General features: G+C 38.9%; 1 protein-coding gene across 11 annotated transcripts in view; it reads left to right on the top strand.

Moving 5' to 3' along the window:
• Window positions 1-23,814, top strand: part of TRAK1 (trafficking kinesin protein 1) — a 139,529-nt gene that overhangs the window by 78,403 nt on the left and 37,312 nt on the right. For 9 of the 11 annotated variants that reach the window (XM_074859148.1, XM_074859139.1, XM_074859157.1 and 6 more), the window contains one exon: window positions 20,389-20,465. In XM_074859148.1, the coding sequence (XP_074715249.1) occupies window positions 20,389-20,465 (77 nt within the window). Of the gene's footprint in view, window positions 1-3,414; window positions 3,744-20,388; window positions 20,466-23,814 lie in introns of those variants that run through there. The other 2 variants (XM_074859212.1, XM_074859231.1) reach the window with 2 other exon arrangements.

Below are 23,814 nucleotides of genomic sequence, written 5' to 3'. Positions count from 1 at the left end.
CAGAATGATCACATTTGGCAAAAATGCTCATACTATTCAAAATACGGTATTTTTTTAAAAAGATAATTCTATGACCTTTGCATGTCCAAAGGCTTTTAGTGGCTTTTATATAATCCTTTGTGATTTACTACCCTGAAGTTCATGTACACTTATTGTATTGCTTTCACATGAGTATTGGGCATAACAAAAATAACATGATCTCTGTCAAAATGCAAGTAAGTCTTGTTTTTCAGACCCTTGTTATCTCAGTGTGCCTTTTGATTTCAAGAGGGCTAAGGTTAGCTTGATGTAAAAGCAATGGCTGGGATAGCTTCTGTCCCCTCTGTGGGAAAATAAGAATGATTTTTGTGCTTTTTATCTGTGTGAGGCTAGAAGCTTAATAGGGCATGAATATTTCCTGGCCTGTGGTGGGTATGGAGGGGCAGAGCTGAATACAACAGCCTTCATTCTGGCAGCCAAAGCTCAGGTGCAGGCTGTTCAATTCTTGACTTTGCATTTTGGCACCCTATAAATGGGGGGGAAGTGCCAGTAACTGCGCCTTGATTAAGGCTGTGCCGTTTTCTTTTGAGTTAGTCTGCCAAGAATGGCAGTGCTTCCAGCCTAGAGCAGGTTGACTTATTTTACTTGGGTATTACACCAACTCAGTTGTACTTCAGTTATTGCTCGTGGACAAATACTGGATCGCCTGAGCTGGAGACTGACTGCAGGAGAACAGGCCTTGGCACCAGGTGGCTAATGCTGGCTTGGGGAGGAGAATGGACAGACACACAAGAGTGAAGTTGAACAAAACCAGTGGTTTAGACACATGAGCTGCAGTTTGCTGCCCAGCCAAGAACATCTCATAGGAGCAAGGGGGAATTGTATTTGCAGAAGAGCTCTAGCACTTCAGTCTCTGTGAATCTTTAAAGTTCACAGTGGTCTGAAACCATGTGCCCTTGTTTCTACTGTCTAGGAAGTTAAAAATAAGTGTTTTGTATAATGAAAGAAATTCAAAGAGTTAGCCTGTAGCAATTAAACAAAGTAAATGGGTGGAGGCCCTTGAACTACAAAATCACAGAATAACAGAACGGTTGAGGTTGGAAGTGACTTCTGCAAGTCATCTGGTCCAACCCTCCTGCTCAAGCAGGGTACCCTGAAGCAAGTTGTGTCAGTCAGTGCTCAGTCACCCTCACATTGAAAATAAAACATTTCTTATGTTCAGGGTGAACTTCCTGTGTTTGTGCCCCTCATCTCTGGTCCTGTCACTGAGCGCCACTGGAAAGCTCCTGGCTCCATCCTCTCTGCACACTCCCTTCAGGTATTTGTACACGTTGATAAGATCCTCCTTGAGCCTTCTCTTCTCCAAACTGCACAGTCCCAGCTCTCTCAGCCTCTCCTCGCAGGAGGGGTGCTCTGGTCCCTTCATCTCTGTGGCCATTTGCTGGACTCTCTCCAGTAGCTCCATCTCTCTCTTATACTGGGGAACCCAGAACTGGACACAGTACACCAGGTATGGCCTCACCAGTGCTGAGTAGAGGAGAATCTTGTGCATATTGGCAAATAGGTTACTGTATTGTAGGATGAACACAGTGATTATTATTTTTTTTTTATTTGCAGACTTAGGAACATGTTTTTTTTCTGGTGAAATGTACTTGTAGACAAAGGTGTATTTGAGTTTGGCCCTGGTCTGGAACTTTGGAGTTGAGCGAATACCATAGGCAATTGCCGCTGACAAACATGTGGTGGATGCATGAACAGATCTGTTAATCTGTGCTTCAGCTATCAATATATAAAAGTGATGTGGCAGTTCCCAAGCTCAAAGTTACTGCAGTGATAATTTTTTATACCGGTTTGAAACTGATGTATTTTCCTCTGCATAGCTTGACTATTACTTACCTATTTATGTTACAGTAAAGCAAAGTGGTACCAGTCAGGGAGTAGAGTAAGTGTAACAACCTAGAAAAGACATGAGTGATGGTGAGCTTAACAGAAACCTGCAAAATCATAAGTGATTGGAAAGGATGGATGAATTGAGTGTTCAGATTTCCAGAGCTGGAAGCATTGAATTAAGTTAGTAGAAGTGAGTTGCAAAGCAAAAGGTGAGAGTTTCTTATATCATGAATAGTAGATGTGTGGAACTCCTTGCAAGAGGATGTTGGAGGTGCTAAAAATGTACATGGGCCGAAGAATAGACAGGATAAGCCCTTCAAGAATTGCTAAAAGTAGAAACTGTGTCTGTCTCAGGCTGTATGTGAAGCTGGAAAAAACTGGACATTGAGAGGATGGTTGCGAGAAGTATCGGTTAGTTCTTCCGTACCTGCTTATGGCTGTTCTTGTAGATGGGGTCTTTGGCTAGACAGACACTTCCTTGGTCAGACCCCGTGTGGCCTCCTACCTTGTGTTACTGACGTATGGTGCAACTTCATCTATCTTAATGCTTCTACTGGTGTTCACAAAGAAATACAGTTTCCTAAAAAAGGGGGAGAAAGGGTTGAAGAATATGTGGCGGTTATGAACAAAATGGATGTCAGTCCCTTTGGTGACTGTACCTGCGCAGATTCAGACATGCTTTTTGAATTGCTGTGTTTGATGATGATTTAATGCCATCTGTTTTTCAGCCAGATTATCTTCTAATAGCTCAAACACAATTTTATTGGGTGCTGTGAAAGTATTTTCCTTCATTTTCAAGACATTGAACATGAACATTAAGCTATTCCATGTGACAACCATCAGCATTTTTAGGAATAGAGTAGTGAAAGTTTGTCCTAACCCCTTGTTTTTGGCTGTGCAGCTTAGATGCTATGAAGCTTATGATGCTTGGAAAAAAAAAAAGGTCAGTGGTTCATGGAGAGGGCAAAAGTAGAAGCAGATGAGCTTTATTGCAAGGGGAAATGTATAGCTCTCCTGATTTTTCTGATTCTTTCATTCTTTCGTTTGCCACTTCTGCAATAACAGGATGCATAAAGGATTCTATTATATCAGCCCAGAATAGAAGCAGTAATGTAGTTTAATTTTCCATGGGGAAGGCAGGCTTTTATCAAACTGTGTGGAGGAGAGTAGTAATGGACTCTAGATATTCATTATTAATGTACTGCATGTACCCAGTGAATTGCAATGGCATGATGCTGTTCAGTGAGCAATCAGCAGAGAGTTGTATCATCTTTCTGAGCAAGGATTTTTGTTTCCAGTATGGAGGGGTACTTCTAGTCTGCAAAGCCAGATACAGCAAAATGCATTTTCCTCATCTCTGCATCGCTTCTGGAGCCAGCTTATCTCCATGGCAACATGTTAGACTGAAAGAGATGTGGAGACTAGGGAGGAAAGGAATGAGTTAGAAACAGCCAGGCGGTGGTGTGTGTCCCCCACGTCAGCGCATCAGCCTTTTGATAGGATGATTTTGTTAACACCCATCCAAGGCTCCTGTGCAGAGCTTCTTTATTAGAGAAGCCGCCAGGGCATCTGCTTCTCCCTTCGGCATCCTTTTTCTATTTTTTATTTTCTTTTTATTTTTTCCAAATACACCCTCCACAACCCCCTTTTATTTTAGTCGCAGGCTCACTGAAGATGTGCAGCTCTTTTTCAGCTTCCTGTGAGCTTCCTTGCAGTATGGTATTTTGCAAAGGCAGGAAGGCATGGCTGCATTTCACTTGACCTTAGCAGAGAAGTGAAATCTCGTCTATGTTGCTGAAGGATACTGACTATGCAGAAATTTATTGAAGCAGATTATTACGAACTGGACTGGTATTATGAAGAATGCACAGATGGTAAATATTTTTTTCTAGTTTCTTGTTGTAGAATTTGGAGCTTGTAAGACTGGAGCATCATTATTCAATGGTTTTAAAATGAAATACCTTGAAAAAGGCAGTGCCCTGGTGTAGTGGAGTTGCCCACATCTCTGTTGCACCTCAGCATCTCTTGTGTGTGTGCTACAAGAGACTCAGCTGTATAGCTTTCTCTTTTTCAAAGGGAGTGGCAGAGGAGCATATGCATTATATGAGCAGTCTTTGGGCAGGGGGAGAAATATTTGAAATGCTAACTGTACGTATAATAATTGAGCGGAATTTAAATACACTTATTGTAAGATTCTGTATTGGTTTGAGTTTTAAGAATGTGTGGTTTTTCTGCATTACCAATACGTGGCAATATGTGTATGTTCAATGTTAATAGGCAGTACGTGTTTTCTCTCTGGTTATTTGTCTGTGAAAGACATTTAAAACTGTAGATTCTTAAAAGTGAGCAAGTTAACTTTTTGAATTGGAAAAAATTACAAACTCTACTGAGCACTATCTTCTGGGCCTCTTGCAATTTTTCTGATGTTTGCTTGGGCGATTATTTCTTTATCAGAGCACTGAATGTTTTCATCTGACTTCTGATAGAAGGCACATGAGGAATGATAAGGAATGGCTAAAACTGTACTCTCTGCAGAGTGGAAGAAACGAGATTCCTCATTAATGGCACTCAGTGGTAACCTCTAAAACAACATGCAGCCTTTGGGAAAGCAGTAGTTGTGTATGGATTTTATTCTGGTTGGAGAGCTTGACTTAAACAAGGCAAGTCCAAGATCCCAGTGAAGCAAAGAACAGGAAGGAGTAAGTGTAGGCCCAGGAGGATGTTGTACTTTTGTAGTACACAAAGATATTTCATAGTGCTTTGATAATAATATCAGAAGGGATGTGAAAAGTAAAGATATGTGTGCCAAAATTTGTATGGGGTTTTATGGTCTTTTGAGTGACATGTGCCTCCATCTGTTTCTCTGTACTAGATTTCAGAACTGAATGTGATTTCAGAAGCTTGAACTTCTCTTACATTTAATTGATTATTCCTGGCCAGGTGTTCAAAGAGAAAAGGTGCATATTTATTTGGAAGATCTGACCACTTTAAGTTGGATTGAATCCATTATGTAACCTTCATCCTCTAGGTTTAACCCTAGTAAATACTGTAGCATCTGATTAATCTGCATGATGTAACAGGCTGAGTTGGCCTGGTTTTAGAAGCTTAAGAAATGGAACAGTTGAACTGTCATGAAAAGCTGTAGCTGATTTTTTCCCTGGGTTAAGTACAGATAGCCTTCTTTTTATTGTTCTTTTCTTATGGTCCTTTGTCTGGTCAAAGTGTCATTATATGGAAGTGTGGTGTGCCTGAATGTCTGAGCTAAGAGCTGATCTGCTTATCAATTTTGTCTTAAGGTATGTGCTGCACTGGAGAAACCATGGGAGTTCCACGGTAATGGAATAAACAACAGGTGTTGGGCAAGCATTTAAATACCTTGTGGGATCAGGGCCTTGGGAGCATGGTAGTGGTTGGTCTGATTCTGGCCTTACAAGTTTTCTTGTGAGTGCTGAGCCCCCGCCCAGCATACTTCTTCCATGAGCTGAGACCTGCAGAGAGTCAGCTAGAGTATGGGCTGGCTGGCTGCTTGAAGTATTTGGGAAGTTCTCCCCTAAGAGAAGGCAGGGTTTAATGTCTGATAGGGAAAAGTCTCTCCAGTAGGTAAGGCATAATGCTTTTCTAAAATTATTTTTTATTTTTTTAAATTAAAATACAACTTTTTACATGATGGAAGGGTAGTGCTGTCAGTCCTGTCTCAGTCTCTCAGGTGAATGGTAGTCTCATAGAGTTTCATGGAACTTTATGGGGTTTAGCTTGCTTTTGCTTCTCCCAGTTGAAGTGTGTGAGAAGGGTTCAAGAGGTGTGGTGGAAAGCTAAGTCTTTGGCCTTCAATACTGGCATACTAATTTGGGTTTAAAGTGGTATTGGCATCTCCTGTTGATGGAGAAAGGTGTACTAATTGTAGTGGGAGACAAAAGGCATCTTTATAGTAGAAAATGGAATTTTTTAAAAAAGCTGGAGCAGATGGCATATTATGAGATGCCTGTCTCTTGATGTTTGATTTTTCTACCATGTATTCATCGATACCAGAGTCATTTGCCTGAGATTCTTTTTATATTCAGTAGAAAGTGATAGGCAGTTGCGGCTCAGCTGACCTGTTTTGAATATCTATTTTAAGACAAGATGAGGCATAGTTAGAGAGCTTATTTCTCTGCCAAACATGGACTCTCCGGAGCTCAGATGTATGTGTGCCTTCAATTGTGAATCCCACCCAGTTCACCCTTTTTCGGTAAATATAACAGTGGAGGAGAGTCAGCGGTACATTGAAACTAATAGAAAACCTCACAAGTTATTGTCCTACACACTTATTTTTCTGATTAAATTGTTCATATATTCTTTGTCAGAGCCAATGGGACTCAGATTTCCATTTAAAAGATATGACCATTTGTTTTCCTTTTTTAAATTATTTTAGCAGCATATGGTTTCTTGTTCTTCAAAGAAAAAAACATTCTAAAAATACACCAGGTTATAAGGTTTAATGCTATTATTTAGCTTAGGTAAAGAAGTGTCTCTCACCGTTACCTCAGATTTAATGAACTTCTATATGGACCGACATAGTAATGATGTCTTCAACTTGCATTTGGTGGCAGTAATTTTTTTTAATACCTTGCAAAAGCAAATAAACAAATGTTCAAAATTTACAATTTATAAATCTTTGTAAAAACTTTATAGTGTTGGAATAATGAATTAATCCCTTTTCTTAAGGTCCTCTACATGGTTTATTTTTGGTATGAGTAGACAGAATTAGACAAAGTGTCACACACTATTTGAATCACTGGTGTTAACTAACATTGCAATACATTGAAACTTCTATAAATAACAACTATTACATTGTGCTTTTAGATACATTTTCAAGTAGAATATTTTATAATATGTGACAGTTGTCACCTTATTTGGCATTATTGAAATATATTGTGTGGGTGGAATGGGGCGGGGGAAAGAGCTGGGTGTGTACTCGGGTAGAAAAGTAGCTGTTTTCACTGCAGACTTTGAGATTGACAGAACCAATGATAAAAGACGAAAAGGTGAAACTTTTGTAGACTCTTATAATGAAAGATAACAGTATAAAAGTCTAGTTCATCTAGGTGTTTTTTTTTTTAGAGAAAAAAAAATTCATTAAAAAATGCACACAGTGCAACTTGGGTGAAAAAAATAATGCAAAATCCCCCCCCCCCCCCCCCCTCCCCCCCCAACTAAATAAACAGATAAGTAGATACCCACAGAAATCTTTATGAATAGCCTTGTCTCCCTGCCTCTTTCTTAGGCCAGTATTTTTCATTCTCTCAATGAACAATGCTTTCTAGAGAAATCCAGGTTGACTTTGGATCTAACTACTTTCCTTGTGGTTTCTTCCATTACTCATTTATTTCTAGCTGAACAACTCCGCGCTAATGCCTGAGAGTTCATTGCCTACAATTCCAGATGATTTTGTGTATGTGCAGTTCACCCTTTCCTCCTTTTGTTGGACATGAGTTTTGGCAATTTCTTGTGGAGAAGATAATGTCTTTTCCTTTTTTCCCCCACCAGTCACACCGTGTGACCTGTTTGTCACACCTGCTGAAGCTTCTAACCCCTTTTATGTTTGCCTGAGCACCTTCATCTTGCTCTCTTGGTCGTTTTGGCACCCCTTATCCTGCTTTTGCTCTTCTCTATACCCTACCTGTATTTTCTTCCTGCTGACATTGAAATGTTTTCACCACGTGTTCTGTTTGCAGTTACTGTTTGGAGCTTCTCTCCTCTGTTCTATTTTCCACTCCACTGAAACAATTATCAGCAAGCTCCCTTTCTTTTTAGCTGAACAATAATTAACGATGTTAATACTTTTTCTTCTTGACCTCTCAGCCACTTTAAGAATGATTACTTATCCTTGCCTTGCTTATATTAGTGTGCCTTTACAGATGTGAGACTGTGTCCTGGTTCTCTTTCTTTTTTTTGTCTTTTTTTTTATCACTCAGGTAGCATTGGAAGAATATTTCATATTCCCTGCTGCATCTCTTTGAGAGTTCTTGGTTGTCCATGTTCCTTCTCTGTGTACCTTAGTTACAGGTAACCTCGCAAACACATATCTGCCAGCTCTGTGGGTAGTGCAGGCAACATGCTTCCCTTGACACCTTCTCCCTTACAGTAGAAGCTTGGCTGATGGTTGGGCATTTATGATGAGTCATTGTCTCCTCATACATTAGCTCCTTTGTCTCCCTCCCTGTGGTCAGAGTAACCCTGGTGTTAACTGGATGTTAAGTGGATGCTGACTTTGGGTATGCCACCTAAATCTATGAGAATCTTCTGAATGCTTGTAGCATGCAATCACTGAACAGCCCTTGCTGTATAGGTATGCAGCTAAAATTGTTCTTGTTTTGCTCATATGTCCTTTTTCTCTATACTTGATAAATATGGTTGAACCTTGCTTATATTCAGGTAATCGATACCATTTTCCTATTTTTTTTTTGTCATGTCACTTCTTTTTCTTTATTCCTCCATCGACGCTGTATTCTTCATCCAGTCAGACCTAAGCTACTTCTGCTTGTATGTTGGCTTTATGTGGCACTTATTTCAGTATAGAGGTATTTTTCCTCTTTATTCTACTCAGCTGCTAAATTTCCAGAAAAGTGTTTTCCTACTTCATTCCATTTCATTCCCTTTCTGCAAAAGTAAGGTGCTGTCCTTTTGGTTGAGTGACAGCAGATGATTTGGGTGGGATTTTGAAAGAGTGGGAAATGTGCAAAACCTGTAAAAATTAGAACAATCTAACTTGGCTTGACTGTACATCTTAATAGAAAGCATGTGTTAAAAGACCAATTTATCCTCCCTCCCTGAAAAGCCCACCCCAAACCACCCACATTTCTTCATCCACGTATTTTTAAATCTGGATGCTGCTGTTTCAGCCACTGTTTTTAGGACTTGTTTGCTTACAGAGAACCTTTGTTCTAAATGCAGCGTTGTTGTTGTCAGTCAACTGTGGTCAAAATTAATGTGGTTAATTGTACAAAAGTCTAGATGTTTTTAGTGATAAGGGAAGGTTAAAATGATTTGAATGCATTGGAGTTCCTTGGAAATAATGAGTCAGGATATGAGGGTTTGTCTGTATTGTGTCCAGCCTCACCCTCTGCAAACTAGCTCCCGGTTTGTGTGTTTCCTGTTTGATTGCAGAGTTACTGGAGACAGTCTGTACCTTAGTGGAAGCAGCGCATGAGGAATGTGCATCTGTGTGCTTTAAGCATTGCAACTCGCTCAGCAAGCTTCCTGAAAGGAGTTATGTGTCTTTAGCCACTAATTCAGAGCAGTTAGTGTAGGAAATATGCCAAATTCACTTTGCAGTGGCAACCAATAAAAATAAATGTTCAATGTGGTATGTTCTTTAAGTCCCTATGTATTTACAGGAAATATTAAAAATATCTTTTGAATCTTTCCTGATTAGAATGTATATTTTCAGAACTGTATACAATTTAGCTTTTTTTTTTTTTTTTTTTTTTTCCCCCCCATAGTTGCTTATTGTTTGGTATGTGTTGGAAACCTGGCTCTTAGTCCTTAGCAAATAAATACTCCTGCACTAGTAAATAGGCTTAATGCACAGTAACATTAAAAATGAGCTGATAGCGTGAGGGTGCGGTACACGTTCCTTCTCCACCCATTATGAATTTGCATCAGCATTTATCATACGCTGATATCAAATTAGGCATTGCAACATTTATCTTTCTCTCAGCTTTTGAATATCAGAGTCCTTCTGTGCAGCATGAGTTGACATGAGTCACAGTTCAGAAGTCAGCTTGTGGGATTATTCATTTATTCTCCTTATATTGTCATGTATATTGGGCAGCAGCATGCATGTTTTCAGTGTGTTGCCCACTGCCCTGCCCTCCTTTATAAGCTAGTTGGTTAGCTGTAGTTGAACACTTGTCAGCAATATTAAAACCAACAGAGTTTAGATCAACAGGGTTGGCAGGGGTAGACTTTTCTGTCCTAAGCTTTAAAAGGTGCTTCTTGCATTCTTTTAAAGATGTCTGAGTCTCATTGTTTGGGCTACTCTCTGAATTTCCATACTCTTAGCTATTACCAAAATGTGGTCAATTGACACTGGATGGCAAGTAGGTACTTTAGATTCTTACTGTCTGATTTTTATTTTTTTTTTAAAAAGAGTTTTCAGTCACCATTACAGGGGAAAAATTAAGACACAGAAAAGCTCTAAGGAATCAGAAGCTAGAAGTAATCCCCATTACATTAGTATTATTAAAATTACATCTTTTAATGTCATGATATGGGAAGAAAGGTACAATACTCTTTCTTCCCCAACTGAATTCTTGAGGCTATTGTTGCTGCTGCTGAATATTGCAGTAAATTTTGGCAGTCAGAGGTCAAGTTGGTAAGTTTGAGTAGTAGGATCTTTCCATATTCAGAAATGAGTGTTCTTTTCCTTAGCAAGCACTTAGGTGTATTTCATATCCTTTGGCTATTGTTTATATAAACATTGTTACATTGTTTGTATATAAATATCAAGAATTTAAAATTTAAACCAGAATAATTCATCATGATTGTATAAAATTAGTTCCTTCCCATCTCATACTACTTTATAGTTTCACACTACTAATTAAATGGTAGTAGAGAAATTGTTCCTACATGACCCCAACTATTATGTTCTGCTGGCTTTAATGTCTGCCCCCCTCCCTCCCTAGCAGTTACATCCCCTCAGAGGGTGATGAGCTGCCTTTGCCTTGCAGTACACCCCCTTTTCCTGCAACTGCTTTGCCTGTGACGCAGATAGGAATGCTTTCTGCAAGCAGCAAAGGGCGCTTATTTGCCATTGAAAGTAAGAGAGGCAACTTGGCAAACATTAAATATCTATACTTGCAAAAGTTAAATAAGAAAGTTAACCTGCCCTATGCATGTAGTCACGTTTAACAGATACAACCTGTTGGAAACCAAGAGGTCTGAACACAAGGAGTTTTGTTTGTCAAACAGAGAAGAGATGTGTACACCCTTGAAAATGCACTAGGGTGCCATATGTGGGCTTCAGATACTTCATTTCCCCCATCAGGCAGAAGAGTAAAGGTGACTGGAAAACATGATATTTGACAGCTGATGTGATACGTCATTTATAAATGCTTTGTACAAGTGTAATCTTTTTTTGTAAAAGCAATAAAAAAAGCTCCCTTTCCCCCAGCCTAATTGTTCACACGGTGGTTTTAGTGTGTGGTGGATGTTGCAGTCAGACCATACTATACAATTGCCACAGCTTTCAAGATCTGTCTGCTGATGGGCTTGGCACATGCATGTGTACAGGCTTAGGCTGTTCACTACTCCTGTGAAATCTGTTACTTGCAGCATTAGGCAACTTGAGAGGTGATTTAACTCTGTGAAGGTGCACACCCTTCACCAGGTGTGACAGTCGGAGGCTGGCTCAGACTTCCGTGTGGCTGAGACACTTGTGAGAAGCTGCCACTTCACTTGGAAGAGCCGGGGCAGAGGAGAGAGAACCTCGTTGTCGTCAAGAGTGCTGGGGAGGGGTCTTTCAGCCCGCCCCCTTTGTCTGAAATATGCTAGTGGAGCTGTTGAGCAAAAACTGGCTACCCTCAGAGCTGGTATGAGGAACGACATAAATTTTCTAGTAATTATTAGACAGATGGTCTCTTCCCTCCTCCACCCCATCTGTACAACACAAAGCTGTTGTGATAAGGACAAATACTCAGTCGTTCAGGAACTCTCTGGCTGAGCATGTGAGTGAGGAAAGATGGTATCCTGCTTTGTGGAGACCTTGCTTTGCTCTCCCCAAAAATACAGCCTCCGAGGGAATGACTTCCCATCTCCTGTGAGACTAAGGCATCATATCGTGTCTATCTGGGATAACTTTGGCAATGTCAGTAAATGAAGAGGAAAGCTTTGAATATGACTACGAAAAGGAAAATAAGAGAGAACGCACTTTTAACAGGCAGAGCCTTGATATCTTGGAAGAAGGTACTTTTCACCTTTTGGTTTTAAACTTTTATGGTAGTAGCACATGGCAACATTTAAGTAATTTGAATGATGTGTGTGGATTTAAGTCTACTATACTTTACAATATTTTAGTATGTAGCCAGTACATCGCATAAAATACTAAGAAAATACTAATATGAATAGGATGAATCTTAATTTATGTACACTTTTTTAAAGAAGAAATACGTGCTTAACAGATGTAGACTATGCAATACCTTTTTTTATAATGAAACTGGATTTGGGAAATTATCTTTCTTTGGAATTGTAGTGCATTTTTATACGTACATCTTGTGTGTGTGTTATGAAACTGTATGTGTTACGTTGTCATTCCCAACAGGTACCTCTAAAAATGAGTAGAACAGGGCAACAATTTTGTGCTTATCCATGAACTTGAAAGCACATAGATAGAAGTAATCCAAGTCTTGGGTCTTGTGACTTAACCTTTCAACCAAACAAACAACTCAGAAGTCTTGTCATACTTTGTGGAAATAATGGACATTTGCAGTATTGCAGGCAACTGGCCCATTAGGGTAGAAATGTGAATATATGTGCATTGAAAATCCTCCTGTGCACCTGATGTGTAGAGAGTGTACCCATTCAAGGGCTGCTTCCAGACAGTCTGGCAATCTTTTTCAGGGCTTCAGGTACCAAAAGCTAAATGCACCATTTATGTTATTTCATATGCTGTTAATTTTGCTCTAAAATAGCAGGTTTGTGGTAGAGAACTGGTACTTCCAAATACATGACCATAAAGCTGCTGTAAGGATGCTTTGAAAGATTGTTAGCACAGAGAATGTGTTCTGCTGTGAATTTACACCCTTATTCACCTCATGGGAAAGAGTTCCTGTGTCCGGAGCCTCAGTGGATGAAACATGCTCTTTAAATCCTGTTGTATAGGACTTTACTGTAAAGACTTCCTCAGAATCAAATATTCCACTTGGATTTCAGTCATACTCAGTCAATAAACTATCCATCTCCCCTGTTGTGGGTCTCTGAAGGAGGCCGACATAACTTGTGTGTCTGTGCGAAATAGAAAGGTGCTGGGGAGAATACTGGTAAAAGGAAACTTTAAAACTGGGGATTGAATTGGGGAGGCTAATTTATCAAGAGAGGCGAACAGACATTGTTTTATGTTTGATTCCCATTTTTTTTTGGTGATTAAATGGTTGTGGAAACATCTATCATGCTGTTTCCTTCTCTTCCTGCTGACTTTACCTTTCATCCAGATCTAAGTACAGTCTGAAGCTCTTCTTGTTGATTTTGAGAGAAAAAAAATGTTGAATTCTGTCTGGGATAAATTTAGCCCTGTCTTTCTACAGTGCCTTCCCCTCAAAAGCTCAGTATGTATCTGAAATGCCTTCTCTCCTCCACCTATACATTCAGGTCACCTACACACTCAGTCTAGCAGTGGTACAGATACACAAAAATGATAGATGGTATTTCTATGTATCTTTGCACATGAGTGTACTTATAAACAACAGTATTTCTCTTGGGAATGGGTCAATCCATTCTATAAGTAAAGCAGATGGAAACACCAGAATGTAGTCTTCATACTGAACTAAAGAAACATTTTAGCCATATCTGGCTGTAAATCTGATACCAGAAATGGGAAGTCTGAAAATATGCTTCACTTCAACCATTTAGAGTTATTGAAAAGAAGGGAGGAAAATTGTGTAATTAAGACTCCTTAACTATTTGGCCTATTCCATGTGCAGAATGTGTACTCACTACTTGTCTATATTTCCATGGTCATTTTGACATAGTGAGGTTTTTCCCTTTCCTGGCATTTAGATCCTGTGACTCCCCTCAGTCCTGTTTCTAGAGCTTTTCTCAGAGAACTAGGGTTATGCTTAGCAGTGTCACAGAATAGGTTTTCTTGATGAGTATGTGAAGCACCTTCAAAAAGGTCCAAGCAGAACAATTCTAGAGTCAGTGCATGGCTTTGGAGTTTTAACTTTGCCTGACAGCAACATGTTTACTCTTCACTTGATAAGCTGGTCTTTGAACTGACTGCAGTGAAACTTTGTGTACAGGCTTAGGCTGTTGATAGTGTCTACTCAGTTTTTGTTGATAAGAGAACCTGAGCTGTGAAAGGACAGCCTTTCAGTTTTCTTTGCTTAGTGATTTGTTGGATCAGCCAAATCTGAAACTGGGCTATGTTTTGATTCTTGCTTTCACAGGTGGGACAGGGAAAGACTGTTACCTGTTTAGGACTTGTGATGGCATCCAGTCATTACTATTTCAATTTACTAATGTAACAGATTAAAAGTCCTCCTTATCTGAAGTAATGAGTAAATGCAAGCTAAGAATCTAACTCAAGTTTAATACATTTAAAAAAAAAGTCTTGTGATCACCATTAAAATCTCAAGTTCAGGAGCTCCAGGAGTCTGACTTTCAGAAAATGTGAAATGCCTGTTTTATCTTACAGAGACATTGACTAGAATGGAAGCCATACAGGGTTCTGGAATCTTAAAATAATAAAGCAAAGAAAATGGAGACTAGTAGTTCTTGAAGGCTTTGGCACAGCCAATCCCTCCCAAAGAGATGGAATAGGAAAAGATCATGTATTTAAGAAAGGGAGACAGCTGACAATGCATGGCTTTTAATATAGGCTTGTAACTTCCTTTCTGGATTTTTGAGAGATTTACAGTCCAGATTCTGGTTTAAGCCTTACACCCAGTTATTAGTTGCAGGGACTTCAGTTTAGACATTTCTTGACAAGAAATGGATGGAGGAGAATGTCAAGACAGTAATTCAATGACTAGCAGTCAAAAATGATGCAAGAAAAGTTTTAACAGAAGAGCTATACTGAGCTGTATCAGTAAATGGTGTAGGCATTAAGGTGATGGTGAGTTCTCTCCAGGCCCTTTTCCTCATCTCCTTAGCTTCACTTTGTGGCTGTGTTTTCCATGATACCACATTTGATCTGTGTTTATGCTAATAGAAGGAACAAGTGTGTGATGTTCTTGTTGAAATTTCCTTTAACTTGATTCTGCATTCATCACAAGAAGATTCAATGCAGTTCATGCCATGCTTAGAAGAGGTACTTTGAAATGGCTACCTACCTGAGTGTTCGGGAATAAGCTTTAGAAGAAAAATAACAGCAAAGTTTTTTCCCAAACCTGAGATTAAGTAATAACATAGGTTTGTATGTGAGGCTTTAATATTGAATTTACTAAGTTATTTGAATACTGTATGAGAGAAATGACAGTAACAAACATGCTTTAAACCATAGCTTAAACGGCAAGATAAAATCTCTTCTTCTAGAAGAATCAGTAACTGCTCTTTCATATTAAAAGATTAATTTGAAAACTATGCCATTGAAACCATGGTAAGCTAGACTGTAACATTAAAAAGAAAAGAAAGACCTATTGGCATTGTCTATTGAACTTACGGTGGTTATTTTTCACCGCGCTAATATGTACTTGCTGACTGAGTTTGTATTGCTAGAAACATTATGTTCCTCCAGACTCCTCCATGAAGCTCGCCCACAGTGTGACTTGACAGTTGTGAAGCAGTTGGCACACTGTGACTGCTCTTTATCCCGCTAACCAGGGTCACAGCCTCCCACTGAACTCCCCATCTGCCCTCTGGAGGGGCTGGCCTCCTCCTGTGCTTGGGGAGCAGTGGGGAAGGCTGGAGGAACTGTTGGTGTGTTGTGTTAAAATTTGGACCACTAGCCAGTGGTGCCTCAGAGGCACGTTGTTCAAGCTCTGGTGACAGTAGTCTTTTAAAATTTTTAAGCTCTTAAGATGAACATGTTTTCTTAGGGCTGTTTCAAATATAACAGGCAACAGCAGACCCGAAGAGTCTGTCCCAGTTTAGCCAGGGCTGCCAAATACTCCTTTTTAGTGGAGAAGAAGCTACCATGTTTAACTTTAAATGTGTAAAATCTCTCTAGTCTGGGTCAGTAACAGAACTGATAGCACATTTTGGGTATAATCTTCATGAGTTTATTTGAAAGGGAATATACATAATATGGCGCAGTTTTAGAATTCCTCATGCACTTGGCTCAAGTTGATGTAGTGCTTGCAGTCACCAGTGCCAGAGCCTAACTATTGGTGGCTCTAGGACCGAAGCTGTGATTTTTAGTAAGTGCTTTATCCTTGGCATGCAAAAAGAGCCTTTCAGAAAGTAAACCAACGTGAGCTGAGGAGTCTGAGTCTGCCAGGATCTCTGATGGCTAATGTTTGCCAAGTGGTATCCAGCAGTAAGGAGTGTGGCTGGTCAGTCAGTGTTACTGTGTGTGTTCTGTATGTCTCGATGCGCAACACTGAGGATGTGATGAATTTGCCATTGTATCTTCAGTGTTTGGACAGAGCTCTGAGCAGAGAGGAGGGAGGCAGAAGCTATTTGTGAGACAGGCCTTCTCATGACTGATCGAGAATATAGTAAGCCTTGCCATAGACTTTGGGTAGGGAGCTGTTATGAAAAAAAGTAATGTCCTCTGCTGCTACCTGGCCAATAAGAAGCATCAGTATTAAAATTGCCAGAGATCTGTATTCCATGAACACTATTCCCTTATCCTGATGTAGTTCTTGAGGAAATAAATTTTGGTAGTAGGAAAATCCCCATGCACTAGGGCCTTCCCTCTACAATTATACAGCTCAGTATTATCTGCCCAAAAAGTGAAACTTTACCATATCCTTCTTCTGTTTCCCAGTACTTGGAAATAGATGCAAAGAGGAGCAGTGGGAACTGGGCTTTACTTTTCAGCCATGGCTGCTTTCCTTTAGTTCTTTAGTTTGTCCCTGATTGATAGGTCTCAACAGTGAAGAGGCGGTATGCCTTGAGGAGAAATGCCCCTAGCAGGGGCTGAGGACACCCATGACTGCTGGCTCCTGTGACTTTTTTTTTTTTTTCTTTCATTTTTTTCTTCCACCTGAATCCCCTGTTTGGTGGGTGGTGGCTCATCGCAGCAGCTCCCAATAGTGGTATTTTTGCTCCCCTTCCCTTCCATGGCTGTTTCCTGTTCCTGGAAACATACTTTTCCTCTCATCAGCATGCTAGATGGCTGCGTGACTTTTAGGGAGCAATCTAGGGAGGTTCATACTTTCCTCCCTTCTCCCTGAGCATCTTCAGCTTGGAAATCAGTGCTTTAGTCAGTGCAGAGCTGAGAGCCTGAAAGAAGCTTCCAGTCAGATTCTGCCTTAAATATATTACGAGAAATAAATGCAGAGTACATCCTTGCAGCTGTACTCATGTTGGAAAACACAGGAATGTGGGTACCTGTAAATTTGCAAGCTTAAAGAGAATATGAAGATGGTGCTAGGTACTTGAAGGCAGGGGAGATACTTGATCTGTGTAGCATTTATCCATTTGTGTGTTGTGCTGTTAAAGAAACAATGACTTTGAACTGCAGATATGTCCCTGGTAGCAGTATTTAATGCTGTCATGAAAATAATGTGATAGAAGCTTTCTCTGTTCTTAGTTTCCCATTTTGGATCTGTGACATCAGTTTCAAAGCAGTTACCAAAACACATTTTCCAACTCTGTGTTTCTGGACTTCTATGATTCCTCCACTTGCTGTAGACTTTTTTTTTTTTAAATTCTTTCTTTCTTTATTAACAGCCTTCTTCATAAACTGAGAGGTGCAAAGTGTGTTTGATTTGGATGTTTGCATGTATCCATCCCTGCATTTAGACACTGTGCTTCCTATCACCCTCAAGCAGAAATACTGCTGATTTGCAAGTGAGCAGAAAGGGGTCAGTAAATTGGCACTGTAGGTGTTGTATTACAGAGCCTTGTCCTTTATCTTAACAGTAGTGTTACCAGGCTCTCATACTTGTCAGAAGCTCCACCTGGCTAGAAACTTATTATGCAGAATCCATTAGAGATGTGGAGTTTGTGGGGTTTTTTTCCCCTCCATACTTCATTGATCAGAGCTCGAAATGATTATTCAAAATAGTGTGTCTTTTTCACTGGTAAATTTTTCGAACATTAAGGAAATAAAAATCACTGCACTAGCAATTGGTGAAATGTTATCTTGTAATCTGTGGAGGCTGAATAACTACATACTTAGACATTGTTTCGAGGTTTTTTAATGCTGCTTCTGAATTACTTTCTCTCCCCTTGGTTTTCACCTTCTCTTCCCCACCAGCCTTGGTTTTTGAGGGATGGAGAGAAATGCCTCTGCAATTTGCCCTCCTTCCAAAAGGAAACACTTCCATTTAGTTAGTAGCTTTGTGCTTCTGCTCTATTTTATGTTGAGTGCTGATAGGAGGTAGTTGACTGGAGGAGGCATTTTATTATATGCGGTCTATTGAAGTTTGTTTCTACTTGGATGTTGAAGAGGATGCGTAAGATATTTCTGCTTTGAAACCCTTCCACATTGGCAGAGTAGTATATGAAGACTTCTGTTTTAACAATGACCAACAGACATTTGATGGAAATTTTGAGATTATAAAAGCTATTGGTGACCAGGTTGCTACTGCTTTGCTAGTAATAAGTCTGTTGAGGTAAGGCTGTGGTGTTACCCTGCTGTGTTAAAGATTAAATAGCAAGTTCTGAAGGAATAACCAAGTGAGCAGCTACTTGAGCCAACCTTTATCACTCTCCCAGCTGAGTGACTTTATTCTGTCTGTGGGAGCACCGTCCTTTTATCAGCTTGGATGTTAGGAAGGTTATACATTCACCTGAATTAGGATGGTGTGAGGTTGCCGTAGTCATAATCAGTGGTTGTCATTAGCAAAGCACTAATAATCATCTCAAACATTATTTTATAGTAGTGAGGGAATGTTGTAACCAAGGGAACTATTTAGTGTACAGTTGTTTTGGAAAATAACCTGCTGGCATCAGAATTTCTGATAAACATTTTATGAGATGACTTATGAACTTACTATGTTTAAAAAAAAAAGGGATTTATGGCAATGTTTATTTTTTTTAGTTGTAAATAGTCTTCTGGATATGACACCATCTGTCTTCATGTGAAGTTTTTATGGAAAGCTTCTATTTAACCCCTTTGTTTTATTATAGCTGATGTTTTCTGCGAGTTACTTCAGTTCTTTTCTGTGGAATCCTGATCAGTCTGCTTTTGACTAATACAGCTTGTACTGTATTTTTGCTTGTGCAGTGACATAGTTATTCTTTGCGTAACATTTGTCAAATTGTTACTTTGAAGTGTAAACTTCTTACTGTTACTACTTTCAGACTTAATTATTTGAATAAGTGTAATTATCTTCTGAATACTTTTCAGTGGCATTCTTTGGAGTTCACTGGCACTGCTGATGCCACTAAATATTGTAAATGTTTTCAGGATTTGATCCTCAAAAATAAAATTTGAGAAACGGGAAAATAAATGGAAACAAACTGTACTTCTTGCCGTAGTTTAAGCAGCTTCCTAATGTTTAAGTATGGAAAAAAATTCTCCAACATTTCAACAGATAGCCAAGTACTGTTGCATTTGATATATTATTATGTGCTGTAGTGGTGATCAACTGTATATTTATGTATATGTAGATTGTATGTTCATAAATGGGGTAGTATTTTTTTCCTTTAATGACAAAGTGTCTCCTGGTAATGTTACTGTACTCAGTACACTTTTTTTTTCCTATTTAAATGTTATTAGGCCTTATCTGTCATTTCCCCCCATCACCCCTGCCTGCTAGAGCAACATTAGCAAATCTGTCAGACTGAGCTTTAACTGACATAGTCAAGGGCAAATCCCCTGAAGAACAATTTGTGCTCCAGCAGCCTGATAACCTGTAGTCCATATGATCAGCTCAACTTCATTAACAATCCCTTTACAGGGTTTGAGGAATAAGTGTAGCTGAAAATAACAAGAATATAAGGGTAGAGCAGAAAGTGCAGTTGTTTCCTCTGATTATTGGAGGATTTTTAGAACACTTGCAGACTTCTAGATAAGTCACTGTAGCTTCTTAAAGGATCACCTATGGTGGTAGACTAAACTTCTGCATACTTCAGTCTAACAAAACTCCTGGTTTCACCCTAGTGATTAATAATCTTATCCAGTCTAAGTAAATATTTTTATGAGTGATACTGTGGCCACTATGGTGTGGTCTGAGTATTATAAAAATTGTTTATTATTTTGCATGCATTTTTTATTTACTTTGACTCACACCACAGAACCCACTTCTTATCAACTTAATATGACACAGTATCTTCATGTTGAACAGTGTTACTAACAGTATTGGATTTGCTTATTCATGGAGTAACTCTACTGCACGTAATACAGTGACTATGTGACATGATAGAATCCTAATTATGTATCAAAGAACATCTGTTTTCACTTCTTCCTTGATTATTTTTTTAATAAACTCAAGACATTCCTCTTCAGAGAAGTTTTAATGGTTTGTTCTGCCACTGACAAAAGCAAATACTCCTTACAAAAGAGAAACACTTGTATTCTCAGTTTACCTTGAAGCTGTGATTATTTGAGTGTGGTTTTTTTTTTACTTTTTATATACTCACACACACAAAAAAAATGACATAAGTAATTTTAAGATGAAAACTTAGGCAAAGCTAAACTCTTAAAAGGATATTTTCCCTGTGATAGTATCGCTAATATGATTAATGTTTTATTTTATTTCTTTACAGTTTTATGTGCTGAAAGAGTGGGCCAGATGACTAAAACATACAATGACATAGATGCTGTTACACGTCTTCTTGAAGAGGCAAGTATTCCATCTCTTTAAGGACCCATATACAGTATGAGAAAGTAGTACAGAAATTATATGGTATCACTACTAAAGACTGTTGGTAGACTGCCGTCCACTGAGGAGGAGTAAGTGCTGTGAGTGTATGTACACTTTATCTCATTGGTAAGGTAAATATTATTTCTAAGTAAAGATCGTTTGTTTACCTCAGTCATATGGATTAGTTACTTGTGCTTATTTTGCAGTTGAGGCCATCTAACTTGCTTGTGGCCAAATATTTGTCATAATGAATAAGGAGGCGGGGGGGAATTATCTTAAAATGATGCATATTTTTACAGTACATGTAAAGCTAATAGTATCATTATTGATGGATATATTCTCTTTTAAAATTTAAAAAAAAAGTTCACAAATAGTCTTGTATTCATAATTATGATCTCAGATAATGTCTTTCCAGAGAAGTGCGTAGACAGAAAATGAGGAAACATCTAATACTCTGTTTGTCTCCAAGCCTTTTCTTCTTTGCCTTATGTTTGGTTGGTTTGGGTTTGTGGTTTTTTTAAAATACCATTATTATGTAAATTGTTATTACTGTAATCCTTGACACTCAAGAAATGTCAAAAAGCAACTGTGAAGCTATGATGCTTACGTTCAATAAATATCATGATAAATTAACCGAAATTAGCTGCTTTTCTGCAGTAAACTTAGGCAATGACTTTCCAAATAACGTTTATGAAGAGTTTTTTAGCTGAAAACTGTTACAATCATATTAGTTCATGGGTGAGTGTAATTTAATGTTTCATATTTATTTCCTTGCTTACTGCAATAGTAATGTCAAAAGAAGGGTCTGTCTAGCCAAGATACATTGGGTGGTCTGCTCTTTCTCTAATTCTGCAAGGAAACAAGCATGGGAATGCTCACACCTCCCACCTATGCTTGATACATCTGATCACAGTACAAAGCCCTGCATTTTGTGCTTTGAGCTGAACTTGTTTAAACAACTCTATGAAATATCAGTTAAAACTGATGCTTTACCTAAAAGTCTTGTCCTGGAATAATCCATTAACTTGTAGTAACAGTATGGTACCTGTTTGTGTCCTGTTCCCTTTGTCTTGTTTGCCTAGGATTTACTTGCATTTGTTTCCATGGCTCCTTCTAGTAATGATGCAGCATTCTGCCAAACTGTTTCCTCCCCTGAGTCCATGTAGCCAAATGTCTATAGATCCTGAAATGACACTCATGGGAGCAATGCTAGAAGGACTTGCTGAGCCAGTGTTTTAAAGCTTCTGGTGTACTTCCCTATGTGGATGATAGCAAAGGAAAAATGGGGGAACATGTAATAGGTGAATCTTTAATAAAAGAAATACTTTTGGTGAGCTTTTTTGTTTTATCTGGCCATCATTTCTGATTGAATCCCTCTATTCCTAGGCAGACATGCACTTACAGCTCCTTTCTCTGTTCTCCAAATGGTGGTTATCACAAGAGATTACATCAGTTTGCAGAATTTAAGGTGTAACTCCTTCTGCTACCTTCACACACACAAGCAAGAAAAAAACCCCCAAAACTACTCCTTGTACTGTCCTTGTTGGCAAGCTTCAAATGACTGTATTGCAAAGTTGGCAGGGTGAAAGGTGCAACATTTTAGGGGGGGCGATAGGAAAGAGAAGATCTCAAAACAACATGTGTGCAGATACTTTGAAAATCTATGACTATTGCCCTGAAACTAAGCAAAGAGAGTGACACCAGGCCTGCCTGGGTATGTGATAAGAATACGAGCAGATTCCTCCATGAAACTGCTTTCTCATCCTTTTCTAATAGTAGTGTGTGTCTGACTTCAGTATTTTTTTTACATGTTGTTGTAATAAATCAGTTCCTTATCAGTGTGAGTAAGAGGCCTGAACCCAAACTGAGATTTAGAGCTGAATTACTAAAAACTGTGTAGGAAGTCTAGGGAGGTTAATTAAAGAGCCTGGAAATAAACTTACGTTCCTCAAATTTGAGGTTATAAACCTTACTTCTTGATAGCTCTTCCTCTGTAGAGTCAAATCTGCAGCAATATATTTTTTTTCCACTTCATATCATGAAGTGAGCCAAGTTACTGAACAATAAGTTGGCTTGATAGGTAAACCAAACATTTTTTGGATAACTTTGTGGGACCTATTGTTCTGAAAGATTGTACATAAGATTATGTAAAGATTTTATGGCTAGATAATGCCAGTAGCTTTCAATGCAAATGTAGGCCTGACCTTCAGAAGCCATTTGGAAAATGCTATTTGTAGATACAGCAGTGATCAATACCCTTTCTTTGTATATACCAATTCTTACATAACTTCCCTTTTTTCCACTACAAAAGCCTCTTCATTCAAATTCATTGACTTCAAATCCATGTGATTGGGCTTTGTCATTAATGTATACGTGACATAAGGTAGCTTTTAGTCATAAAATCTGGATGGCTGTCGGGGGCAGTAAATAACCCCCAAACAGTATTTTCAGTGACAGGGAGAAAACTCTTTCTCAGGTGGTGTTGAACAGGTGGTAAGTAGGGAGTTAACCTTAGCACCATTTTCCCACTATTTTAAAGATCTAGTAGTTGAATATGAAAATGATAAATAGAAATGCTTAATGGACAGCACACAATTTTATGCAGTTTATCATCCTCTCCCCAGGCAGATTACAACCCCATGTCTCAGCTTTGCAGAAGCTGACACATGTATAGGTACATGTCATCAACAGGATAAGCTTCTATTTTTTATTGATACATGTGATGAACTGTCTGGAGGGGTTATTTCCAATTCTGCGCTCATAGAGGAGGGCAAAGAGTCGTCCAAGCATGACATAAGAATAGCCACTTATTGTAGATTTGGGCATCTGCAAAAGGGAAAGGGATAAGATATGTTTTTATATGAAGGTGCTAATGGATGTACATACATGAAGAACATAGGAGCTTGAACATTCATTGTGGTGGAACTGGCTTCTGCTCCTGCACAGCTTACTGCCTTTTATTTTAAGGTGGACCAAGTGGAAACTGAAGAATACTTTGAAATGTTCCTTGATATTTTTACTGTGCTTCTGAATTCTTTAAAATGTAACCTCTAAAGCTCTGTGATTGCATTCTGCAAATGGTATAGCAAGGTGATGGAATAGTTTCCCTTAGCAGTTTCTCAAACAAAGCTGCAATAGAGAACCAGATCTGGTTTCACTTATGTTGTCCTACTGTAGACCTTGAAGCTGTGCTTTCGTGTGTATAGTTCAATAACTCTGTATGGGTCAGTCTTTTCTGAATAATGTGGGTGTAACATAAGCAGGAATAGAAAAAGAAAATTAGCAAAAAAACAATGGAACAAACCCTTACAGGAGGAAAGTCTTTTAT

This window comes from Strix uralensis, chromosome 1 (assembly GCF_047716275.1).
Source record: "Strix uralensis isolate ZFMK-TIS-50842 chromosome 1, bStrUra1, whole genome shotgun sequence".
Lineage (NCBI taxonomy): Eukaryota > Metazoa > Chordata > Aves > Strigiformes > Strigidae > Strix > Strix uralensis.
This window is presented reverse-complemented; position numbering and strand designations above follow the sequence as displayed.